The 19536-nt window shown below is 40.9% G+C and overlaps 1 protein-coding gene across 15 annotated transcripts in view; it reads left to right on the plus strand.

Moving 5' to 3' along the window:
• The first annotated feature begins 3846 nt into the window (after positions 1-3846).
• Positions 3847-19536, plus strand: part of cacna1g (calcium channel, voltage-dependent, T type, alpha 1G subunit) — a 173533-nt gene continuing 157843 nt past the window's right edge. For all 15 annotated transcript variants that reach the window (XM_084343142.1, XM_084343143.1, XM_084343132.1 and 12 more), the window contains exon 1: positions 3847-3953. In XM_084343142.1, the coding sequence (XP_084199268.1) occupies positions 3861-3953 (93 nt within the window). In that variant the 5' untranslated portion in view covers positions 3847-3860. The remainder of the gene's footprint in view (positions 3954-19536) is intronic.

Consider the following 19536-nt stretch of genomic DNA (forward strand, 5'->3'; position numbering starts at 1 on the left):
ATAAATGTGGTTTAGTCACTATGAATGACTCCTTTCACATTCAAGTAGACATTTGGTCCATTGGTAATATTGTCATGCTTGGACCTGTTGAAGTGAGCTAGACTAACTTACTTTGTCTGGATGTACGCTGGTAGAAATCACACGACAAGGAATATATATAAATATATATAATATAAAATATTGATTAGAGGTGATAGCTACTAATTTTAAGCTATTTGTACGATGAAAGCTGTTCCTTCTTTTCAAAGTCACATTGTCTTACTTTAAGTCTGTTGGCTCCTTAGTCAGTCTTAGTCAAGTTTGTCCAAATCCACAAAACCCCAACCTGTCAGTCTATTGATTCTTACTGCAGCAAGATAGCAGCCTTGTTAAATGGCAGGCCATGTAATGCCTTCAGTGAACCACTCTGTCCATTATAGTCGACAGTAATGACATCAGCATCAGTATTTATGTTGACAGTACACCATGATGACTGTCTTTGGTGCTGTAACATTGTACAGAATGCTGAGCGTAAAAGCATCCATCAAGTGATTTGTAATCTTTGTGGGGTTTTTGACATTCAGGATCGTTTTCCTCTTCTTGATGTGTGATTTCTATCAGCCTGCTGAGGGGAGCATCCAATATCTTGTCCAAGGTCCTGACTTTTAATCAACAATCCATGGACCTACACAAACACTACTGAGGCAGAGTGTTCTTATTGTTTTACCAACACTTGTTGTATAACTCATCAACCTCCTTTATCTTAACCCTTTATAATAGAAATCAGTGCTTGTTTTCTCTCTTTCTCCTCTCTCCTCTGTCACTAATAAGAACATTTTATCTGAAGGTCGCTTTAAATTGCCTCAGATTTGGCCTCAGGTGGCCCATCAACATTTATTCTCACAGACTTTCCTACTCTAGCAGTTAGACGCCATAATCTCACACACTGCCCATCTTATATCCCGCTCCGTCTTGCTGCAGATGCAAGACATCATGGAAAAGTTTTGTACAACTCTCACGTCCTGTACTGCAACAGTAGAACAACAGCAGACTGGTTTCCTTTGTGCAACACATAGTAAATATGTTTATAGCTTTCTGTTCTGTTTTCTAGTTGCGGTTGATCTTTACTTAGAGGAGGCAATTTTCCTTAATTGGGAGAACTTTTGATTATACTGTGGTACAGACACAATCTACAAGTTCTGAATATATTTTCAGTGCAAACTCAAAAGTTTCGCTTTGTTAATTTAAATTCGGAAGAGACCAATTACTCATTGAACTCTCATAATTCTATTCGTATCACTGGTGATGTCAGCAAATCTTATGATCCTGTTTAAATTAGTTTAGAGGGTAATTATAAATTATAAGGTCTGCTAATTATACTGGTCTTATGCAAACAGAGCTTGGACAAACCAAAGATTTGTGAGTTATGGATGTTGTGGATGTGTGAATGGTCGAGCGAAGAAATATCATGGAGAGCTTTGGTTAGGAAGCACTGCAGTTCTGTTGCATAGGAGAACGTACATTCTGTTGCCCTCATAACACAGACGTACATTAACGTGTCGGAATGTCATGATCGTTTATTGTTTCTGATGCAGGAGAAACTAAAATGGCAATAGCAACAAAAAAAAGCCAATTTAGAAACAACAGGCTGTAAGCCTCACACTGGAGGTGCTGTAATTGGAGAGGCTTTGTTTTGTCAGGAGCCTGATGGATATCCATTATGACCTGGACCTTCACTGAACTAAAATGACATGTGTTTGGCCCTGACGCAGGCTGATGATATCAGGAGCTTACAGACAATGCATGCAGCTCATTATTTTTAATTATCCCCACCTTCTCAGTCCTCTCCCTGTGAACCTCTGTTGATGCTACCACCGTGTGTCAACAACAGTTTGCTCTCCTCAAAACTTTCGGTGCCACCACTCTCCGACTCGAAACCTTTTGTTTCCTGTTTAATGATCCCACTCTCCATACCGACTGATCTTTTTAATTGCGTCCCTTTGGACTCGCAGAACTTTCTGTCCATCCTCCGGTGTGTAACATAATCCTATGCTGCCTTCCAGACACAGCCATCACTACTCAACTGATTCTGCTGGGGTTCCTTGTGGTCACAGGCTCAACTTCCCCCCAGCCTGCCTGTGTTACTGGATATTCCTGTTCAATACTGTGTTGGAGCTACCACAGACTTTCACACTCCGGCAGGGTATTCCTTAGAATTACATTCAGATTGGATGATTCTGCAGCACATGATTTATGTCCAGTGTCAGTATTCAGAGCCAAAGCGGGGAAGCAGTTTGCCCTTTGCTCAGTGAGGTATAAAGTAAAGGTTTGGAGGTTGGGCTGGTGGATGAGCACTGACTTTCATGCAAGAGATAGTAGTTTGCTTACCATGACAGTCCACAGATTACTGCAGTACCTCCATAAAGGTGGTAAAAGGTGTGTGTTAGTATTGTTTAATAATGCATACTTTAGTCCTTAAATACTGGCATGTCTCCATTATTGGAGACTGGTATTTTAAAAAGTATTACCTATATATTTTTTAAATTCTGTAATATTTATGTTCCTCATAATGAATTTGACGACCCCCTGACCTTTCCTGTAGTGCCACCATATTGCCAAATATTACTACTTTCACACATCTAACACTAATTCTAATACCACCTGCTATGGTATACATGGTATACATTAATCTGCCTAGTGGATTGATCATATCATAGTGTAAAGGTAGCTGTAGAGCGAGATATTTGAGATTCTTTGTGTTTTGCTGGCTGCTATTTATCTGTTTTCACAGCTTTTATCAGATTCTGCTTCGAAACTCCAGCTTTTGACCAGCATAAAGGAGTGAAGTTAAAAACCTGCACCTCACTGTTGTTGTTCGCCCTGCACTCGCTTTTCCTATGTGTCGGCTGCGTGGCCATGCTGACCCAGCTGCATTATGGGTCAGAGGGATGAATGAGCATGTGGCGGCTAATGCGATAAAAGACGGACGGGTCGTTTGTCCCCACAGCCTGTGTGCGCAGATACAAACACACACACACACACGCACACATACATAGATGAAAAGCACTATTTTCCTTTCAGCTCACACACACACACACACACACACACACACACACACACACACTTGGATGACAAACAGTCTGTTCTGTGTAACATAGTTAACCAGGCTGGATGCAGGGTGCTGACTGTGGATGCATTAATCTATAATGTACTCTATGTGGGTGTGTGTTTGTGTGTATGCATGCAGCCCACATATCTGTGTCATTGTGAGTGTGTGTGAGTGTGTGTGGTATCAGTATAATCTGTGTTTGGTCTCATTGATCGGTGTCACACAGCTCGGGCTGGCATTTAACCTAACCACATTAGGAAAGCCCACTTTGACCCCTGTGGTCAATAAAACTCATGGCCGATGTATCACAATGTCCTCACATTCACTAAGTCTGAAGCGGGATACTCCATCCTCCTCTTAGTCAGCCTCCCATTCTCTCAGCATCTACATCAGTTGTCTCTTTTTTGCCTCATCCAGTCTCTTTAAAGGGCCTATCATGAGCCCTCGCTAACAAGCTGAACATTTTCCAACACGCCTTGCAAACAGATCTCTGGTAAACAGGATGATAAGGCAGAAATGACCTTTTCCACAGGTAGGCTTTGCAAGAAAAAGGCTCCTTTTTCCTCTCGCAGACATTTGTGTGTGATTGTGGAAGAGATAAACGTGAATGGGACAATGAGGTCACTGGAGAAAAGCTGGAGAAATAAATGTTTATTTTTTAGCTTGATGTAACTGTTAGCTTCTGACTCTTGACATTGGCATGCAAGCTGTTGTCTTCTGTCTTTGTTGTATTCCTTAACTGTTGCCCTCTACATGGTTCGAGAGAGCGTCCATGTTGGTGATCCTGCTGAACTGTGTGACACTGGGCATGTTTCATCCCTGTGAGGACATGCACTGCGACTCTGAGAGGTGCAAGATCCTGGAGGTAAGACAGTTTTTGATTTTATATCTTATGGATTAAAATGAATGTGTTTTCTCTTCACACTTATTTGTTAGAGCGATAGGGAGATATGTACCTAAGGGGCTGGCGATATGTAAGTGATAACGCACAAAGTGAAAACACTGGGTGAAACTGAGCCAAAGAATGCAGAGTCCATTATTTTCCAGATATCTGGATACAGTCTAAAAAAATCACTGACACAACAACCACTTGCTGAAAGTGTTGGGCAATACTGTACTACCAAGTAACATGTTAGACAGAGGAGATTACTTTTTTCAGTAACTTCTAGTGTAAAAGATTACATCTTGCAGCTCAGTAATAACAATACACTACAGCTGCTAATCTCAGTAACTCTCCATTACTTCAACACTCTGTCGGGTCACCTTGTTTTATCAGGAGTTTATTCTGCTGGGAAAAAACAACCTTCTGGGAATTCTACAGTTTTGGTTGGTTTTTGTTCATAAGTTAAGGCTGTGTTAACCTTGTGGCTTCACTGTGAACCCAGCAAGCATTGGCCATGGCCAAAAGTGGCACCCCCAAAGAAAAAGCGTAGTTATGAGGTGGCAGCTAGATGGTGACGTTGTTTTCACGTACAATAAATGTGCTTTCAGACCCTCTCCTCTACAGACCAGAAAAAAATGACAATATCAAAGCTATGGAACAAAACAAATAAAGTTTTTTTTTTAGTTTTTTTTATTAATACAATGACATTTTATTTACCATTTATTTGGTCATGAAACAGTTATGACAAAGTCCATTTTTTTAAAATATAAAAAGAATGTTGATGCCATTTATGTGTAATCACATGTAGATTGTATTCATGTCTCATCATTTTAAGACTGTGGTGTTAATAGTGCCAAAAGTCATTATCCAAGCTGTCTTTGATCACACACAAGTTAGAAGTTTAACTTCAGGGCCTGTGGGTACCGAGTGGGGAAAGCATTGAACTTTCATGCAAGTTACCAACGTTTGAGTCCCGTGAGGGACAGTGTTGATTTGGTATTTTTAGACTTTAGTTTACTTTTTTTCCACGTTTTTTGGGTTTATAAACCTGCTGAATGCACACTGTAAACTTTGCTGAGGAATAGTGATTAAAAACGCTCTGTAGCGTGAGGGAAAACAACTTACATTTCGTTGTGCAGCCCTGTGTGACAAATAAATGAAGACTGAACCTTGAAATCAGCACTTCAGGAGTGCTCTGGACAGTCACCAGAGCTCAGCTGTTCGCCAAGCTAACATTAGTGGTAGACAACAATGTCTCAACCTACTTTTTAAAACATTTTAAATAAAGTAGAAGTAATGCGCCAGTATGGCAACTAATGTAAACTAAGTACTTTTTACTTTTGAACAACTTGGAAAGTAATGTAGCCAACAATTTTAACAAGTGATATGTACAAAGTCATTGATTAGATGTTTAAAGCCTCTTGCCCAACACTGCTTGCGCTGCTTACCAAAGGAAACAAACAGCCATGATAACATCAACATGCTTCTTTTAAAGGGGCTCTTAGATTATTTTGTTTTCAGCTTCCATTTAGTCTTTTAAGAGACAGATTAACACAGAGAAGGTCAATGTCAAAGCAACAGACTTTTAAGCTGCTAATATACTCCAGGGGGCAGAGCCTCTCTGAAAGTGTGCACTTCTATCCCTGTATTTAAAAGCTATTGAGTCTCCCTCTTTCTATGATGCATGCTTTTTACTCAACCTCTGAGTTGGCTGTTGTGAACAGCTATAAACACTTTTGATCCTTGTCCAATATATTGTAGACAACATGTCAGAAGAACTACTTATTTTCAATGACGACCCAAATGGTGGTGTGACTTGTTGTTTCGGGTCAAGCTCCAAAAATGCTGGATCCTAAATTTCCCATAATGCAATGCAGTCTTTTAAACTTCATCCCCCAGTTTGTAACATTGGTACTGTTGTTTTCACTCACTGCTTAAACTCCCTAAAGCTTCTGCATTCACTTTGATGAGTAAAAAAGGTGGATGGCCCCTTTAAAGCGTGTTAGTAGTCAGTTTAGTTAGTATAGTCTCTCCAGTGAGACTTAGCATGAAGCAGAAGTACTGTCGATATGGCTATCTGAAGTTATATACCTTGAACTCTATATTGGAAACATTGATTTAACAGTTGACTAACACTATGTTCAAGGCACCCTGTTCAAAGAAACAACACAGAGACATGACAGTGGGACACATTCATCACTAGCATTCATTCATCTTCCTTGATCTTTATTTAATAAGACATGTACAACCCAAGTGAGAGGCCTTCCAGTGGGATGATCAAGAAGAAAAAACACAAACACACATTACAGAGACAACATTCACACGGAAAGATATAACACGAGGAGATAAGGACAACAAATGCGGAGCAATAGCTGGAAAAAAATCAGACATTAAACAGTCTGCATGGCAGCTTATGAGACAGCACAAGGGTTATTGAAACACAGCTAAGCAGACGACAGAGAACAGGAACAGCAAAACACCGAGTCGTTTTCTAAACCATACCTTTGATAGAGATCTACTGAAACAATATTGCAGCATATTTAGCCTCTGCAGCTCCCTCCATTTGCATTAGCTCTGATTGAAAATAAACAACAACATTGTGTGAAGGCGTTTCCATTATTTTTTATTGACCTCCTTTAACCTAACAAGCACTAATAGAGGAGCCTTGTTCATGCTGTAAAACGCAGAGGATAAAAAAATACATTTCTCTGTGCTGAATGAGAGAATCAAGCGGGCTGAGGTGCAGCAGAATAGATCTGTTATCTGACTCTGTTCATCCTGTGCAGTGAAAGGATAATGTGCTGGCAAAGTGGTTCCAAATAGATTGAATCAGAACAGAGTCCCCTTATTTTCTTGTCCACTGAGTCAGTGGAATAGAGCAGTTTCACTCCAAAATGACATATCTTTAATGTGACAAAAAACAGAGCCCTACTCCCAGTGTATGCTGTATGATATTTAAGACAATTTAGTTAGTAAGTTATTAAAACTGATAGGGGACACTTTTTTTTATGTATTCACACCTCCATACCGCCAAATGGATAGACATGATTTCTTTTATGAAGTCCAAGCATTACTTTTTAGAGGAAAGTAAAAGAACAGAGAGGAGAGGAATGGTGAGAGGAAAGAAGACAGAAGGAGAGGGGAGTGGAGGCAAGAGGAGAGGAGAGGAGAGGAGAGGAGAGGAGAGGAGAGGAGAGGAGAGGAGAGGAGAGGAGAGGAGAGGAGAGGAAATTAGAGATAAGGAAAGTAAATCGAAGGAGAAGGGCCAAAGGAAGGGAGAGGAAAAGAGAGACAAGGAAAGAAAATGAGATGAGGCAAGGAAAGAAAATGAAAGGAAAGACAGGGAGGTAGAAGGAGAGGGAAATGAGAGGACAGAAAATTAGAGAAAGGAAAGGAAAGGGAGAAGGAGGGAAGGAGACAGGAGGAAAATGAAAGGAAAAACAGAAAGATGGAGAGAAAGGAAGTGAAAAGGAAGGGAAGGACAAGAAAAGGAATGGGCAGTAGAGCAAAGGAAAATAACTTAGAGAAAACTAAGGAAGGGGAAATGAGAGGAAAGGAAATTAGAGGAAATAAGAGCAAAGGAAGGGGAAAGAAGAAAAAATGAAAAGGAAAGGAGAGTAGAAGAAAGCCAAGGGAAGGAAATGAAAGGTAAAGAGAGCAGAGGACAGCAAAGGAAAGGGAAGGAGAGAAAATGAAAGAAGAACAGAAGAATGGACAGGAAATGAGAGGAAAGGGAAGAATAGGAATAAAAAGGAAAGAAGAGCAGAAGAAAGGAAATGGGAGGGAATGAGAGGAAATAAAAGGATAGCAGAAAATAGGAAAGGGAATTAGATGAAAGGAAAGAGGAGAAGAAAGGTAAGGAGAGCAAAGAAAAGGGAAAAAAGCGAGAGAAAGGCAGAGGAAAAGAAGTGAGTAGAGAGAGGAGAATATGGCAGGTGAATTCAAAGAAGAGGATGATTTGTAATTTAAAAAGAAGCCGGAGGAGCGGAGGTTTTGAGGCTGCTGTTGCTAGGGCAGCCCGAGCCCAAAGGCTCCGCTCAGGGATATGAAATGTGATTGAATTCAGTGAGTCTCCTCTCCGTAGCGCAGCTGAACATACAGCCTAGAGGTTAAACTCATTCTCATTAATTCCTCGCTTCCTCCATTTCAATGTCCCCGTGACTCTCCACATCGATATGTTAGTAGATTCTAAAGGAACATGACCTACACACCCACATGCTCTTGTCTGTCTTTAAACCATCTCACACCGTCTGGAACACACACTCCAGTTTTCCCACTTTGAACACACTCTGACGCCTTTCTTTATCACTTTCACATACTCCTGACACATTTTTGCCCCAGTCCCTCCTTACTTCTGATCTTTTTCTCGTCTCAAGAGAGTTTAGTTTGACTTTCAAGACTCAAGGTTTATCTACAATTCAGGGTTGAACAAAAATGTAGTCTGGTAGTGAAGCTGTGGATACCTTTTTACCATTAATTGAATTATGTCCATCATCCCAATAAAAATCAGTCAAACAAAAATAACAAAAATAATTTTCCACTTTCATCTTCAGTTTGATGCTACATCATTTTCGAAAAGATAGTCACACAAGGCGTATACTGACAATAAAAATGACGAAAAACTTTACTTGTCGCTTACCACTTGTCAAGAAGAGAGTGTTTGGATGATTCACTGGTGCAAATGACTTGAATGTAATACAAGAATTTTGGTATACGTCCCAGAGCAGGTTGCGTCTTGTTGTTTGGTAAGTCCATCAATGGTAAAAATAAATAAATCACTCACAAACAAACAAACAAGAAAATGTAATGAGGTCATTTGTTAGCATCACAAATAGTCTGCGGCATTCTACGTCAAACCCAAAGGCGAATATCGCAAAAATGTGATTTTGCAGGGAGCATTGTCCTGCTGGGGGGCCACTGCCATCCAGGAGTGCTGTTGCCATGAAAGGGTGTCCTCCTTGGTCTGCAACATGAACGCCAGAACCCACCGTTTCCCAGCAGAACATTACATTGTAACAAATAATGAATGTCATCATGTCACCTCTCAGTGGTTTTCATGTTGTGGTGGAAGTGTCCAAATGCGATGGGATGCTATTCTCCATTATATAAAAGGTTGCATTAATATGAAAATTGTAAAATATCCCCTAGTGCAACACTCATGTAACCGTGCCCCACAGTTATATGTGCTACATGTGTCTGTGCCTGAGCTCTCAGATCAGTGCTGTGCTTAACATAGCCATGCTAGCATCAGTGCTAATGAGAGGGCTCTGCCAGGCCTCTCAATGGCTCTTCTGTCTGATCTGCAGGCTAAATGAGCTCTCATCTCCTGACGCAGCTAATGGCTACTGTAATGGTCACAGGCCACTGTGTAGCAGCAGGGTGGAAAGAAAGATGACCCATGCTTTATGTGTCAGCATTGTTGAAAGGTTACCCTGAGGCATTATTTACAATTTGTTTTAATGACTCAGGGCAACCTTTCAACAAATTGAAAGCTGCCTTCAATTCACTTATTTTTAGCCTCATTACAGCATAGTGGGATAATATTATGATTAATTATCCAATGAATAATTAAATTGGCATTTAATACATTGTATTTTTTCATTGTCTAGGAGGCTAAATCTGGGCTTTTAAAGTTACATTACAGTGAAATCGTATAAATATATTGTAAAAACTAAATATAAAATGTAGCGCTCTTCAAGAGGTCAGAATTTTGTCGCAAACTTGACCAGATTCCTACAAACCTAATCACCTTCTCATCAGCTTCAGCTGTTCTGTGTTTAGTGCTAATTAGCAAATGGTGGCATGCTAACATGCTAAACTGAAACTGAACCATGACCACGAGAAACATTATACCCGCTGTATGGTAATTGTGAGCATGGTAGTTGATGTTAGCTTTAGCTTAAAGCACCAGTGTTCCTCAGTACAACCTCATAGTACTGCTGGTGTGGCTGTGGACCTTTCCAGATGTTGATGTCAATATTTAAGAGATAACCATTAAAAAGAAAACTAACTTTCTAGACAACAACATAAAGATTCATGATAAAGATCTCTTTAATGTGGTTACTGGAGAATTGTGGTCAGGACAGGGCAGTTATTATACTTAAATCAAGAAAGAAATCAACAAATTGCCATCATTATTATTAGGCTACTTCTGGTTGTGCTGCATGTGGTTTGTTCAAGTGGTTTTTGTACCCCAGCAGAATTTGTTGCTCAACTGCTGTGGGTGTTTAAAGTCCTTGTCAAACACTGTACTGTCTTTCTATTTCATAACATGTATTAAATGAATTAAAAAGTGGAAATCTAGAACGCAAAATGGGTGTTATGCAGGCTATCACTGTCGATTGTGAAGGTTTTTTGTAATAAGTGTTATGAAAATGCATTTTTTGTTAGTTATCAGCCGACATTAATACAGATACAGTGTATCTGTGATCTGGTAGACTGTCTACTTAAAGCATACCCCCCTTTTAACACTTGAAAATAAAGCTGGACGGAGTATAGACGAGCCACAGAGGACAGCCCATCAGAGGGCACTCCAGATAAAAGTGACAAAAATGAGGGATAAGTGATGATTTAGCCAATGGAGTAGTTTCAAGGAAATGTCAAACTTGGCTATCATGTAGCAGCTTAAATGTTAAGGATTGTCCCTTTTTTCCCTGAAGGAGAGATTTCAATGGAATACATTCTGCTCGGAAAGCTACTGCAAACACTTAACCTTCCATCGTCCCCCCGCAGCTACAGAACAAAACGACGTCTGTGGAAAGCTAATAAATTCATTGGCAATACAATAAGAACACTGGGTTACAGAAAGACACACAGAGAGAGGAAGAAAGAGAGTACGAAGGAGGTAGAGGAGTTGGTAGAAGGAGCCATAAATTTAATTTCCTCGCTGAGATGGAGCTCCTGACATTTGTGTGGAGCCAGAGTGCTGTTGATACATGGAACAAACCTCACACACACACACACACACACACACACACACACGCACTGGTTCACCCCCACGTCAGCCTGGCATGCGCCTGGCGGATGAGGGAACGCCAGATCTTGTGTCTGCGCATGTGTTTGTGTGCGACTGTTGTGAATGGTCGTGATTGAGCTGAAAAGTCTCTCGCACAATATTATCTCCCTCCACCTGTGAGGAGTGGATCTCAACTGAATGGCAGATTACAGTCAGCCCGGCCTATTGTCCCCACCGCACGAGGCATGAAACACCTTCACCGGCACGTATGGCTGTCCGTCTGCCTGTCTGAGCACATCTATGTGTGCATGGGTGTGATGAAAGCATCTGACCCCTGTGATAATAGCATTCAGAGTTGTGACAGGCAGAATTAGCATACATAGTGGCTGAGATTTATTTTCGGGAGAGGTTGCAGGGAAATGTTTTCACAGATTTGACAGCACCTGTTTGGGCCCAATAAAAGAAGAACATATACATTTATATATACAACCTCAGATCCTATCTGTTAAGATGTCCTTTAGTTAAATGTGGGGGTAAACACAGCAGCCATGGAGGAAAGACATTTATTATTTTTTTCCTGCAGTCAGGCTTCAGTAGCTGGGTCTTCCCCTTGAAAATGCACTCCTGCACAGGAAGCAGTGCACTTATATTTCTGGCAAGAGTGAACACAAAGTTTGTGGCTAGCTTTAGCGGTGAAAGCTTACCGTGCCATGCAGCCGGATTCGCAAGATCATGTGATCACACAAATCTATCTTGCCAGGCCTCAAGCTATGTGCTTGTGTGCTTTGTGCTTGTGAACTACTGGCAGCCACAGGCGCACTTTAGGTTTGACGATCAGATAGAGAACAGAATAGTTGTCTGAAAATAACAATGGTGGCTTCTCAAGAGCTTGGCGGCTATATCATCAGTTGTATCAGAACCGGGGAGTACATCTCACTGAAAGAAGAGCAAAGAACTGCACTGAAGGCTTTTCCCAATAGAAAATATAGTTTCGCTCTTCTGTCAACCTGGCTTCGGCAAGAGTTTGATTTACTAATTGGCTCAGCTGGTGGCAGTGCTCAGCGTTCGTTGATCTGGTTGGTTGAAGTTATCTTGCGATAGATGGTGATGGTTTGGTCCGACACCTGTCTATATTTGTTTTCCTAATGGTTTCTTGTTGAAATTTCCCAGATGGTCAGGTCACATGAGAACCATACAGACAAAGAGAACATCCCCTGGACAGGAAAAACTAACTTGTCTAAATTACCTCTGGGATTTGCAGAGGGCTGCAGCAAAAAATAAATCAAAATATAAACTGCTTTATGAATTGTTAATAAGTCAATTATAAGCCATTAATAGCCAACCGTTTAGTTGCCATGTTGTAAAAAATCCATTCAACAGATCGATGGAATGATCGCTATCTTCTGGATTTCTATCTGGAGGATTTGATGCAAAATCCATTAACAAGCAACATGTTAAACATATGTGAATAGATTAAGATCACTTATAACAGCATTATTACCAGAACAAAAGGAAACATTAACCAAAAGGCCTCTTCCCAGCCTAGTGAGCTTTTTTTTACGGTTTGTGACTGATTTTTAAAGCATTATTAACCAATTTAGCCCTTAGTTACAAGTTGTAAACTATATAAAGAGTACATTAGACAAAGAGGAAGAGTAAATATGTGAAATTGGTGAGCTGGAACGTGAGAGTGTTGGGGCATTTTTGATGGATCAAATTAGTTGAAGACTGTTTATCTGACAATCGATTAATCATTTAATTAGCAAAAAAATAATAACTACCAAGGACCTCCCTCCTGAAATCTCCATGCTGAAATGCCATGACATTAGAATTTATTGACTGGTGAATAAATCCCTGCTTCCACCCGGTCTATAGAGAGCAGAGGTCAGGGTCACGCAGGAGATGATTGGCTTTCAGGGTGTTGCTGAGGGGCAGTTACCTGCACGTCCCCTTTAGTAGTCTTTAACCTCAGCTGCCTGCACTCGTGCAGAAACACGCGGCGATATCTGCATCATGAACAGGTATGTTTCTGATCTGCACATCTTCACACTTCACTTCACACTTGGGCACCATACTATATCTAATGACTGCTTTTGACACTTACGGATTTGCAGTGAGCCACATCAAGTCATTAGGGAGTGCTTTAAGTGCACTCAGCATTAGTGATTAAGTGCACTTAGAACATAAAGGCTCTGCTCAGAAGGTGATGAGAGGGCGTGTAATGTTGGCACTCGCTTGATAACACGCAATGCAGCTCGCTGTGCTCGCCGATGTCTGTGTGTGCCTGGTGGACACGTGTGTTTACACTTGTTCTCAGGCAATGTGAGAAGCAACATGGGCGTTCACATACGCACGCGCACACACATGCGCGCACGCACGTATGCACAGGGCTGTAAAGCCGGTGTGTGGTGTCGCTGTTTAGGCTGAGAGGTTTGCGCAGGACTGAATACACATGGAGGGAGAGGGGGAACAAAGCTGTCTAGATGTATTATGTGTGTCCATGCGGTGTAATTGTGTGTGACTCACATACAGTCAAAAGTTACTATAAGCAAGACATGAAATATGACACATACCTCAGACACACAAGCGTGCGCACGCACACAAATGTACAATTACCCACACTCACACTCGGCCGTGCACACAGCGAGATACTGCGGGAGACGTAATCACAGTAACTGGGGAGTGATACGGAGAGACGGAGTAAGTGGGAGAAAAAGATAAGAGGAAGATAAAGATGAGAGAGATGGAAGTGGTAGACAGGGGGAGGAGGAGGAGGAGGAGGGGGAGGAGGAATGCCAGTAGCTCACATACAGCAGGAATCCCGTCCAGCAGTTACTGCAGGGAGACAAGAGTGGGAGAGGAGATGAGGATGGCACAAGGCAAAAGACAGTGTGTATCTTACTACTTCTTTTTCTTCTGAAAAAAGGTGATGAAAAATGTAAGTTTACTTGAATTGGAAAATGAAACAAAATTGAGTGTGTGTCTCTAAAAGGAAAAGGTGATGAGAAGCTAGTCTCTATCTCTGGTCAGTGGTAGGTGTCAGTCAGTCATATTCGCTGACTGTAGAACAACACAGGTGCATCTTCTATGACATCACCTTTAGGTTAAATAAAGGGATAACTTAAGTCTGCATTCGGCTCATGGCTCGCCATCATCTTTGCAGGTCACATAAATGTAATTTTTAACATCAAAGGCAAAGATCCATGCTACCGTCCATGCTATGGACATCACTTTTTTATTTTTTTATTGTGGTACTTTCTGGTAGTATATGCATATAGCATCTATTTTACAGTATGAATTCAATGGCAGATATAGTGCCCTAGACTGAGAGGACCTTAGCTACGATCTATCACAACATGGTGTATCACAGAGCAAATAATGTTTATGCCAAAAATTGCCAAAGTACAGTAAGTATTTGTCAATTCCATCCAAAATAATCTTGAGATTTCAAAATCTCCTCAAATGCACTTCATAAATGTTAGGACTGGGTGACAAAATCAAATATCACAATGTTTTTGACCAAATAGGTCCTACTTCAATATCAATATTGCCACAATATTGTAGGGATGACTATTGGTACTGTCATGAAATACACAATACACAATGTGCTTTTTGATAAACGGTCATCAGCAATGTGGCTAAGTGGGTAAAGGTAGGTACTACAACAAGCAGAACAGTTTGATAAATTCAGAAAATTACATCACTTTACTGTAATGCAGGCTTTAAAAACCAGGGAAAGACGGCACTTATCCTGAAATAAAGATATCCAAGATCTATTCTCTTCAAATATATTGTCTGGTGTCATGATAACAATATATATATCATATATTGCCTGGCTCTTATCAATGTTTTCTGATGTACTGCCTCAATGTGTTGGCGTTAACCATGCATCACTAGATGTAAATTGACATTAATCAATATGTTTATTCTATCTCTGACTCTATATAATATAAAAAATACAACATGTTTACTAATAGTGGCAAAGTCACCCAACTATGCAGCCCTACTGCAGTTGTTGGCCATCGAGCTCATCAAACACATTAGCTAACTAGCTAGTGAAAAACGTTGGACATTTAGCAGCTAAGCTAGCCCCAGAATTGGTAAAGATCAAAGATACAGTAAAGGAACAATGTCCTTGTTATGAAGCTCAATACAGCATGTTGTAGCCTAAATTTAAATTGCTAGCAATACTACATAAGTGAACTTACTGATATCAGGGACATTGTTTAGCAGCCCAGACTGGATAATAAAACCTTGAAGCTGGTGTTACTCCATGACCATTTTAATATTGTTTATTGCTTTTTTTTAAAGTCAGGGTTAAATTCACTCATGCATTGTTTGCTGGTGTGCTTTCTAATACAAAAGCTACTTAAAAGTCAGTTTCTATGTTTTTTTCTGCCCCTACATGAAAAATAGATCCCAAAATAGATCCAAACAATACAATGCACAAGTTGACACGTCAAGCTTTGAAAAGCATCAGTGTAAATATCATAGTTAATGATGGCTGAGGCCTATTTAGTGACTTCAGTTTCAGGGTCCTGGTGTTGTGCATGCTGGCTCACAGTCGTGACTCTTTGGTACTAGAAAGAAGCCATGCCTTTCCGACTACGACAAGCCAACATCTCTGCTGTAAGAAGGCATATGATGTGCATCATTTGGATATCTAAATCCACTGACATTTTGCCCCCAGTGATTAATCCTGTGCCCACAGTTTATGGCTTGAAGCTTTTACAATTGCTTATAAACAGCGAGTGTCTAGTGAGTCTTTCCAGGGTTCGTCTGGTGCACAGGAAGTGAAGGCTTTTCCATTTCTGGCAGCAGCAACTGGTTTGTTTGGAATAAATATAGAAGCATGAGCCGCGTTACCTGCCACCTACACAAAATCAAAAGACAAAGACTTTACTGTACTGCCAACATTGTTTCATTGACAAATGGTAGCACATTTCAAAACCACACCACGGCAATGAGCACAATAAGCAACACATGCAAAACCTGAATGAAACGCTGTCCCTTTTAAACAGTTTTTGACTTGCGATGCACTGATTACAGGGTTTTAGTTTGCCAAACAACAATGCATAACCACTCCTTTCATTATCTAATCCACCACTTAATTTTGCTTCAACATTATGTTTGCATTAGTTCATCCCTCACTGTTTTAAAGAGATTTAGATTGCATTGACTCAACACAAGTTCTCTGCTGTCGTTTGTTGGCCTATTTCACACATTTGTGACTGTCACGCCCAAAGAAAGCCAATTTCGTGTGGCTTGACTGAACTAGGATTAGGCTGGATGATATTTCATAATTAACTTTTCAGTTTTGTTTTCACATAATGTGGAAGTCTCATTATTCTTTGGAGATATTCCAAAAGTTGGAGAAAATGTTCCAATGGACTTAAAACATTGTGCTCCTTAGTAAATCTCTTGAAGAGGAGAGAAAGCAGCGGAGGGTAGAAATTAGGGAATGTGTGAGCAGTGAGCCGTTCAGCACAGGTCACTGGTGTCTGTTCGCTCTGAGTCAGGGGTGTGTGTGTGTGTGTGTGTGTGTGTTAGGCTTCTCTGGTCTCCACATGGACATACAGCCAGTGAACCATGGTGACAACATACACACACACATTTCCATTTTGGTAAATAGTCAGCTTGTTGTCGTCAAGAAACCTTGGAGACCTCAGCCTGTGATTGATGTGGTATCTACAGAGCTCTATGTTTAGATATCAAATCCAATCCATGTTCATCAGAATCACGCAGCATGTTTCACGCTCCGCCGATGTGTGACGCAAGTTTGGGGAAATCGATATCCTGTTACAGAGGCTGTATTACCATGTGCTGCTACACCAGTATGCTTCACTGGGAATGCCTCAGGCCAGCATGTACTGTTGACTTTGACGAATTTAAAACTCTGCTGTGCTCAGAACGTGTGCACACATGTGGAAAAGAGGGAAGGTTCAGCTGGCTGACATCAGCTCAATGTCAAATTTTTAAAAACCCCAGAAGGGTTGGTCCCATGTTGAATGCATGTACTGTATCTGTTCATGCACTTGAATGCAATCAGTGTGCGAAAAATATGTATTTATGTGTTTGAAGTTGTGTGTATGTGATAGTATAGATATAGTACCAATCACCCTGAGTCTTAAGGGGATTCCTTATAATATGGACTCAGCGGGCATGCTGGCTTTAGCTAATGCAAAATAGCTGAATAATTACTCCCCAGCAGAGACAAGAGGAACGTCTCCTTCATTAAACAAAAGTGAACAGAGATACAACGACGGAGTATGAAGGGAGAAAGCAATGCAGTCATTTTATGCTCAGCATGGTGGTAAACATTTCTGCTGTTCTCTATTTCACACAACACTCGTTCTCTCAGTCATGCACTTTGATTCGGAACATCTGTCAATAGTTTGATTTTCTGGTTATTTTTCCAACGGACTGTTGATGTGCCTTGTTATCTATCATTCAAAATGTGCAAAGCATCTTTTGAAGAGCTGATTACTTACAAGTGCAGGGTGCGTCCCTGATGTTGTAACAGGGCTTTCATATCCAGGCAGACAGAAACTATTCACACATACTTAACAGTGGATATCATGTGCATACTTATCGCGTGCGGTCGGTCATAGCGCCTGCAGTACTGCTGATGCCGCACCAAACCACCTGTCCATCTCACGCTCCATTTATCCGTCACTCATGAACAAGACCCTGACAAACCTAAAGCACTTTGCTGAGGGCAGGACCTCATCCCCCATCCATTTTCCAGCACAGAGCTGTAGCATCAGACTCGGAGGTGCTGACCCTCATCCCAACTGCTCCACACTCGGCTGCAAACCGCCACAGTGCCAAGTACAAAAATATAATTTTCAAACATATATTTGATCTCATATAAGTAGCACAAGACAATAGAGTTTTAGAGAAATACATTTATCTGGATTCTTGCTGAGAGCCGGATAGGGCTGGGCGATAAAACGATCTCGATCATTTTCATGATAAAATTTTCCACGATAACGATGATAAATTTATGACATTTATTTTCAGAGTTATTTTTGAGTCAGTTTTCCTAGAAAACGCTACATCAACAGCCAATCACACAGCAGAGAAACAGATGCATGTGGTTGATGCATGTTTCCGGACCCTCCCACTCACAACTACCCAGAGTCAGTGTTGCCAGATTAGGCGGTTTTCCACCCAATTGGGCTACTTTTGTTTACGTCAGGCGGGAAAAAAATAAATTGGGCAGGTGAATAACATTTGGGCTGCTTTTGTCCACATTTGGCCAGTTTTTAATATTGTGAAAACAACACTCTCTGTGATGTAAATAATGAAATTTATTAGGCCTACACGGCTTAAAAGTGCAGTCCTTTTTACGTGCAGCTGGCATTATTACTAATCTGGGCCTGGCGCTAGGATGCCAGAGGTTCATTTTGCAATTTGTGTAGATTATGGTTGATTTACTGCGCTCTTGTTGGTTGCAATTTGCAAAAAAATATTTATCTATCATTTATGTGTGGTTATTTGATGCAGGTATGAAGCTCTGGATGTGTTTTCTAGTGCATGTGTTATGATTTTACGGGTTTACACGGGTGTCTGGCAACTTCGTGGTTTGGGCTGTTTTTTATTGGATTGGGCGGGTTCTAAGATGTGATTGGGCTGGAAACTGTCAATCTGATATGGCAACGTCTGCTCAGAGTAACGGTGACCACCTGCGTGTTTAGCCGACACAAGGCAATTAGCGGTCTGACTAGCGAAACCAAGTGCGAGGAAACTGACAAAGACGAAGAAAGGTCATACCACTTCGGTTATTTGGAAACAGTTCGGCTACCTGAAGTCTGACAGAGGACAGACCACCATTAGGTGCAAAATGTGTCGACGACCAGTCCTCAGCAGAACTGGAAACGCCACCAACCTCTTCCATCATCTCAAAAGGTACCGTCCCAAACAACACTCCTAAAGCGTGAGTTAGCGCTATCATGCTAGCGTCAGCCTCCCCTCGAGTAGCCAACAGCCCAGCCCCACTGCTGCTACTACTCAAACTTCAGTTCAACCAACAGGTGCCGCTGCTTTTTCATACATTACCCCATATGAGAAGAAACTGAAGTGACACAAATACATAACCGGCGCAGTTACGTACTGTATCGCTAATGATATGATGCCTATAAGCACGGTTGAAAAGTTATGAAGGGTAAAGTTGGAGCAGAGATGTCACCGCTGATCTGTGGTCTGCTCGCACGTCCGATCCACATCAGGTCTTACAGAACAGGAGGCATTAAAGCTGAACTGAACAACTACCTGCAAGCTCAAGAATGTGCAATATTCAAAGAATACAGCAGCATAATCATCCTCAACATTTACCTTTTTATTTTATTTTTTTTAATCAATGTTCAGTTCAGTATACTACTGTACCTCTAAAATGTTTGCGACACATTTGAAAAAGGCAATTTGTTGTACATATACATAATTGTATTTATTCAGTGTTTAACATAAAGCCATTTGGTTGGTTCTGTTGAGTGTTCGTCACCTATTCATTCCGACAATAAATAATTGTATTTTATAAACCATAATTAACCTTCTGGTTTGTTTTGGGTTCTGTCCTAAGGAAAATACTCTTAAAACGGTCAATTCAAC

The sequence above is a fragment of the Pagrus pagrus genome (assembly GCF_965226575.1).
Source record: "Pagrus pagrus genome assembly, chromosome: 21".
NCBI lineage: Eukaryota > Metazoa > Chordata > Actinopteri > Spariformes > Sparidae > Pagrus > Pagrus pagrus.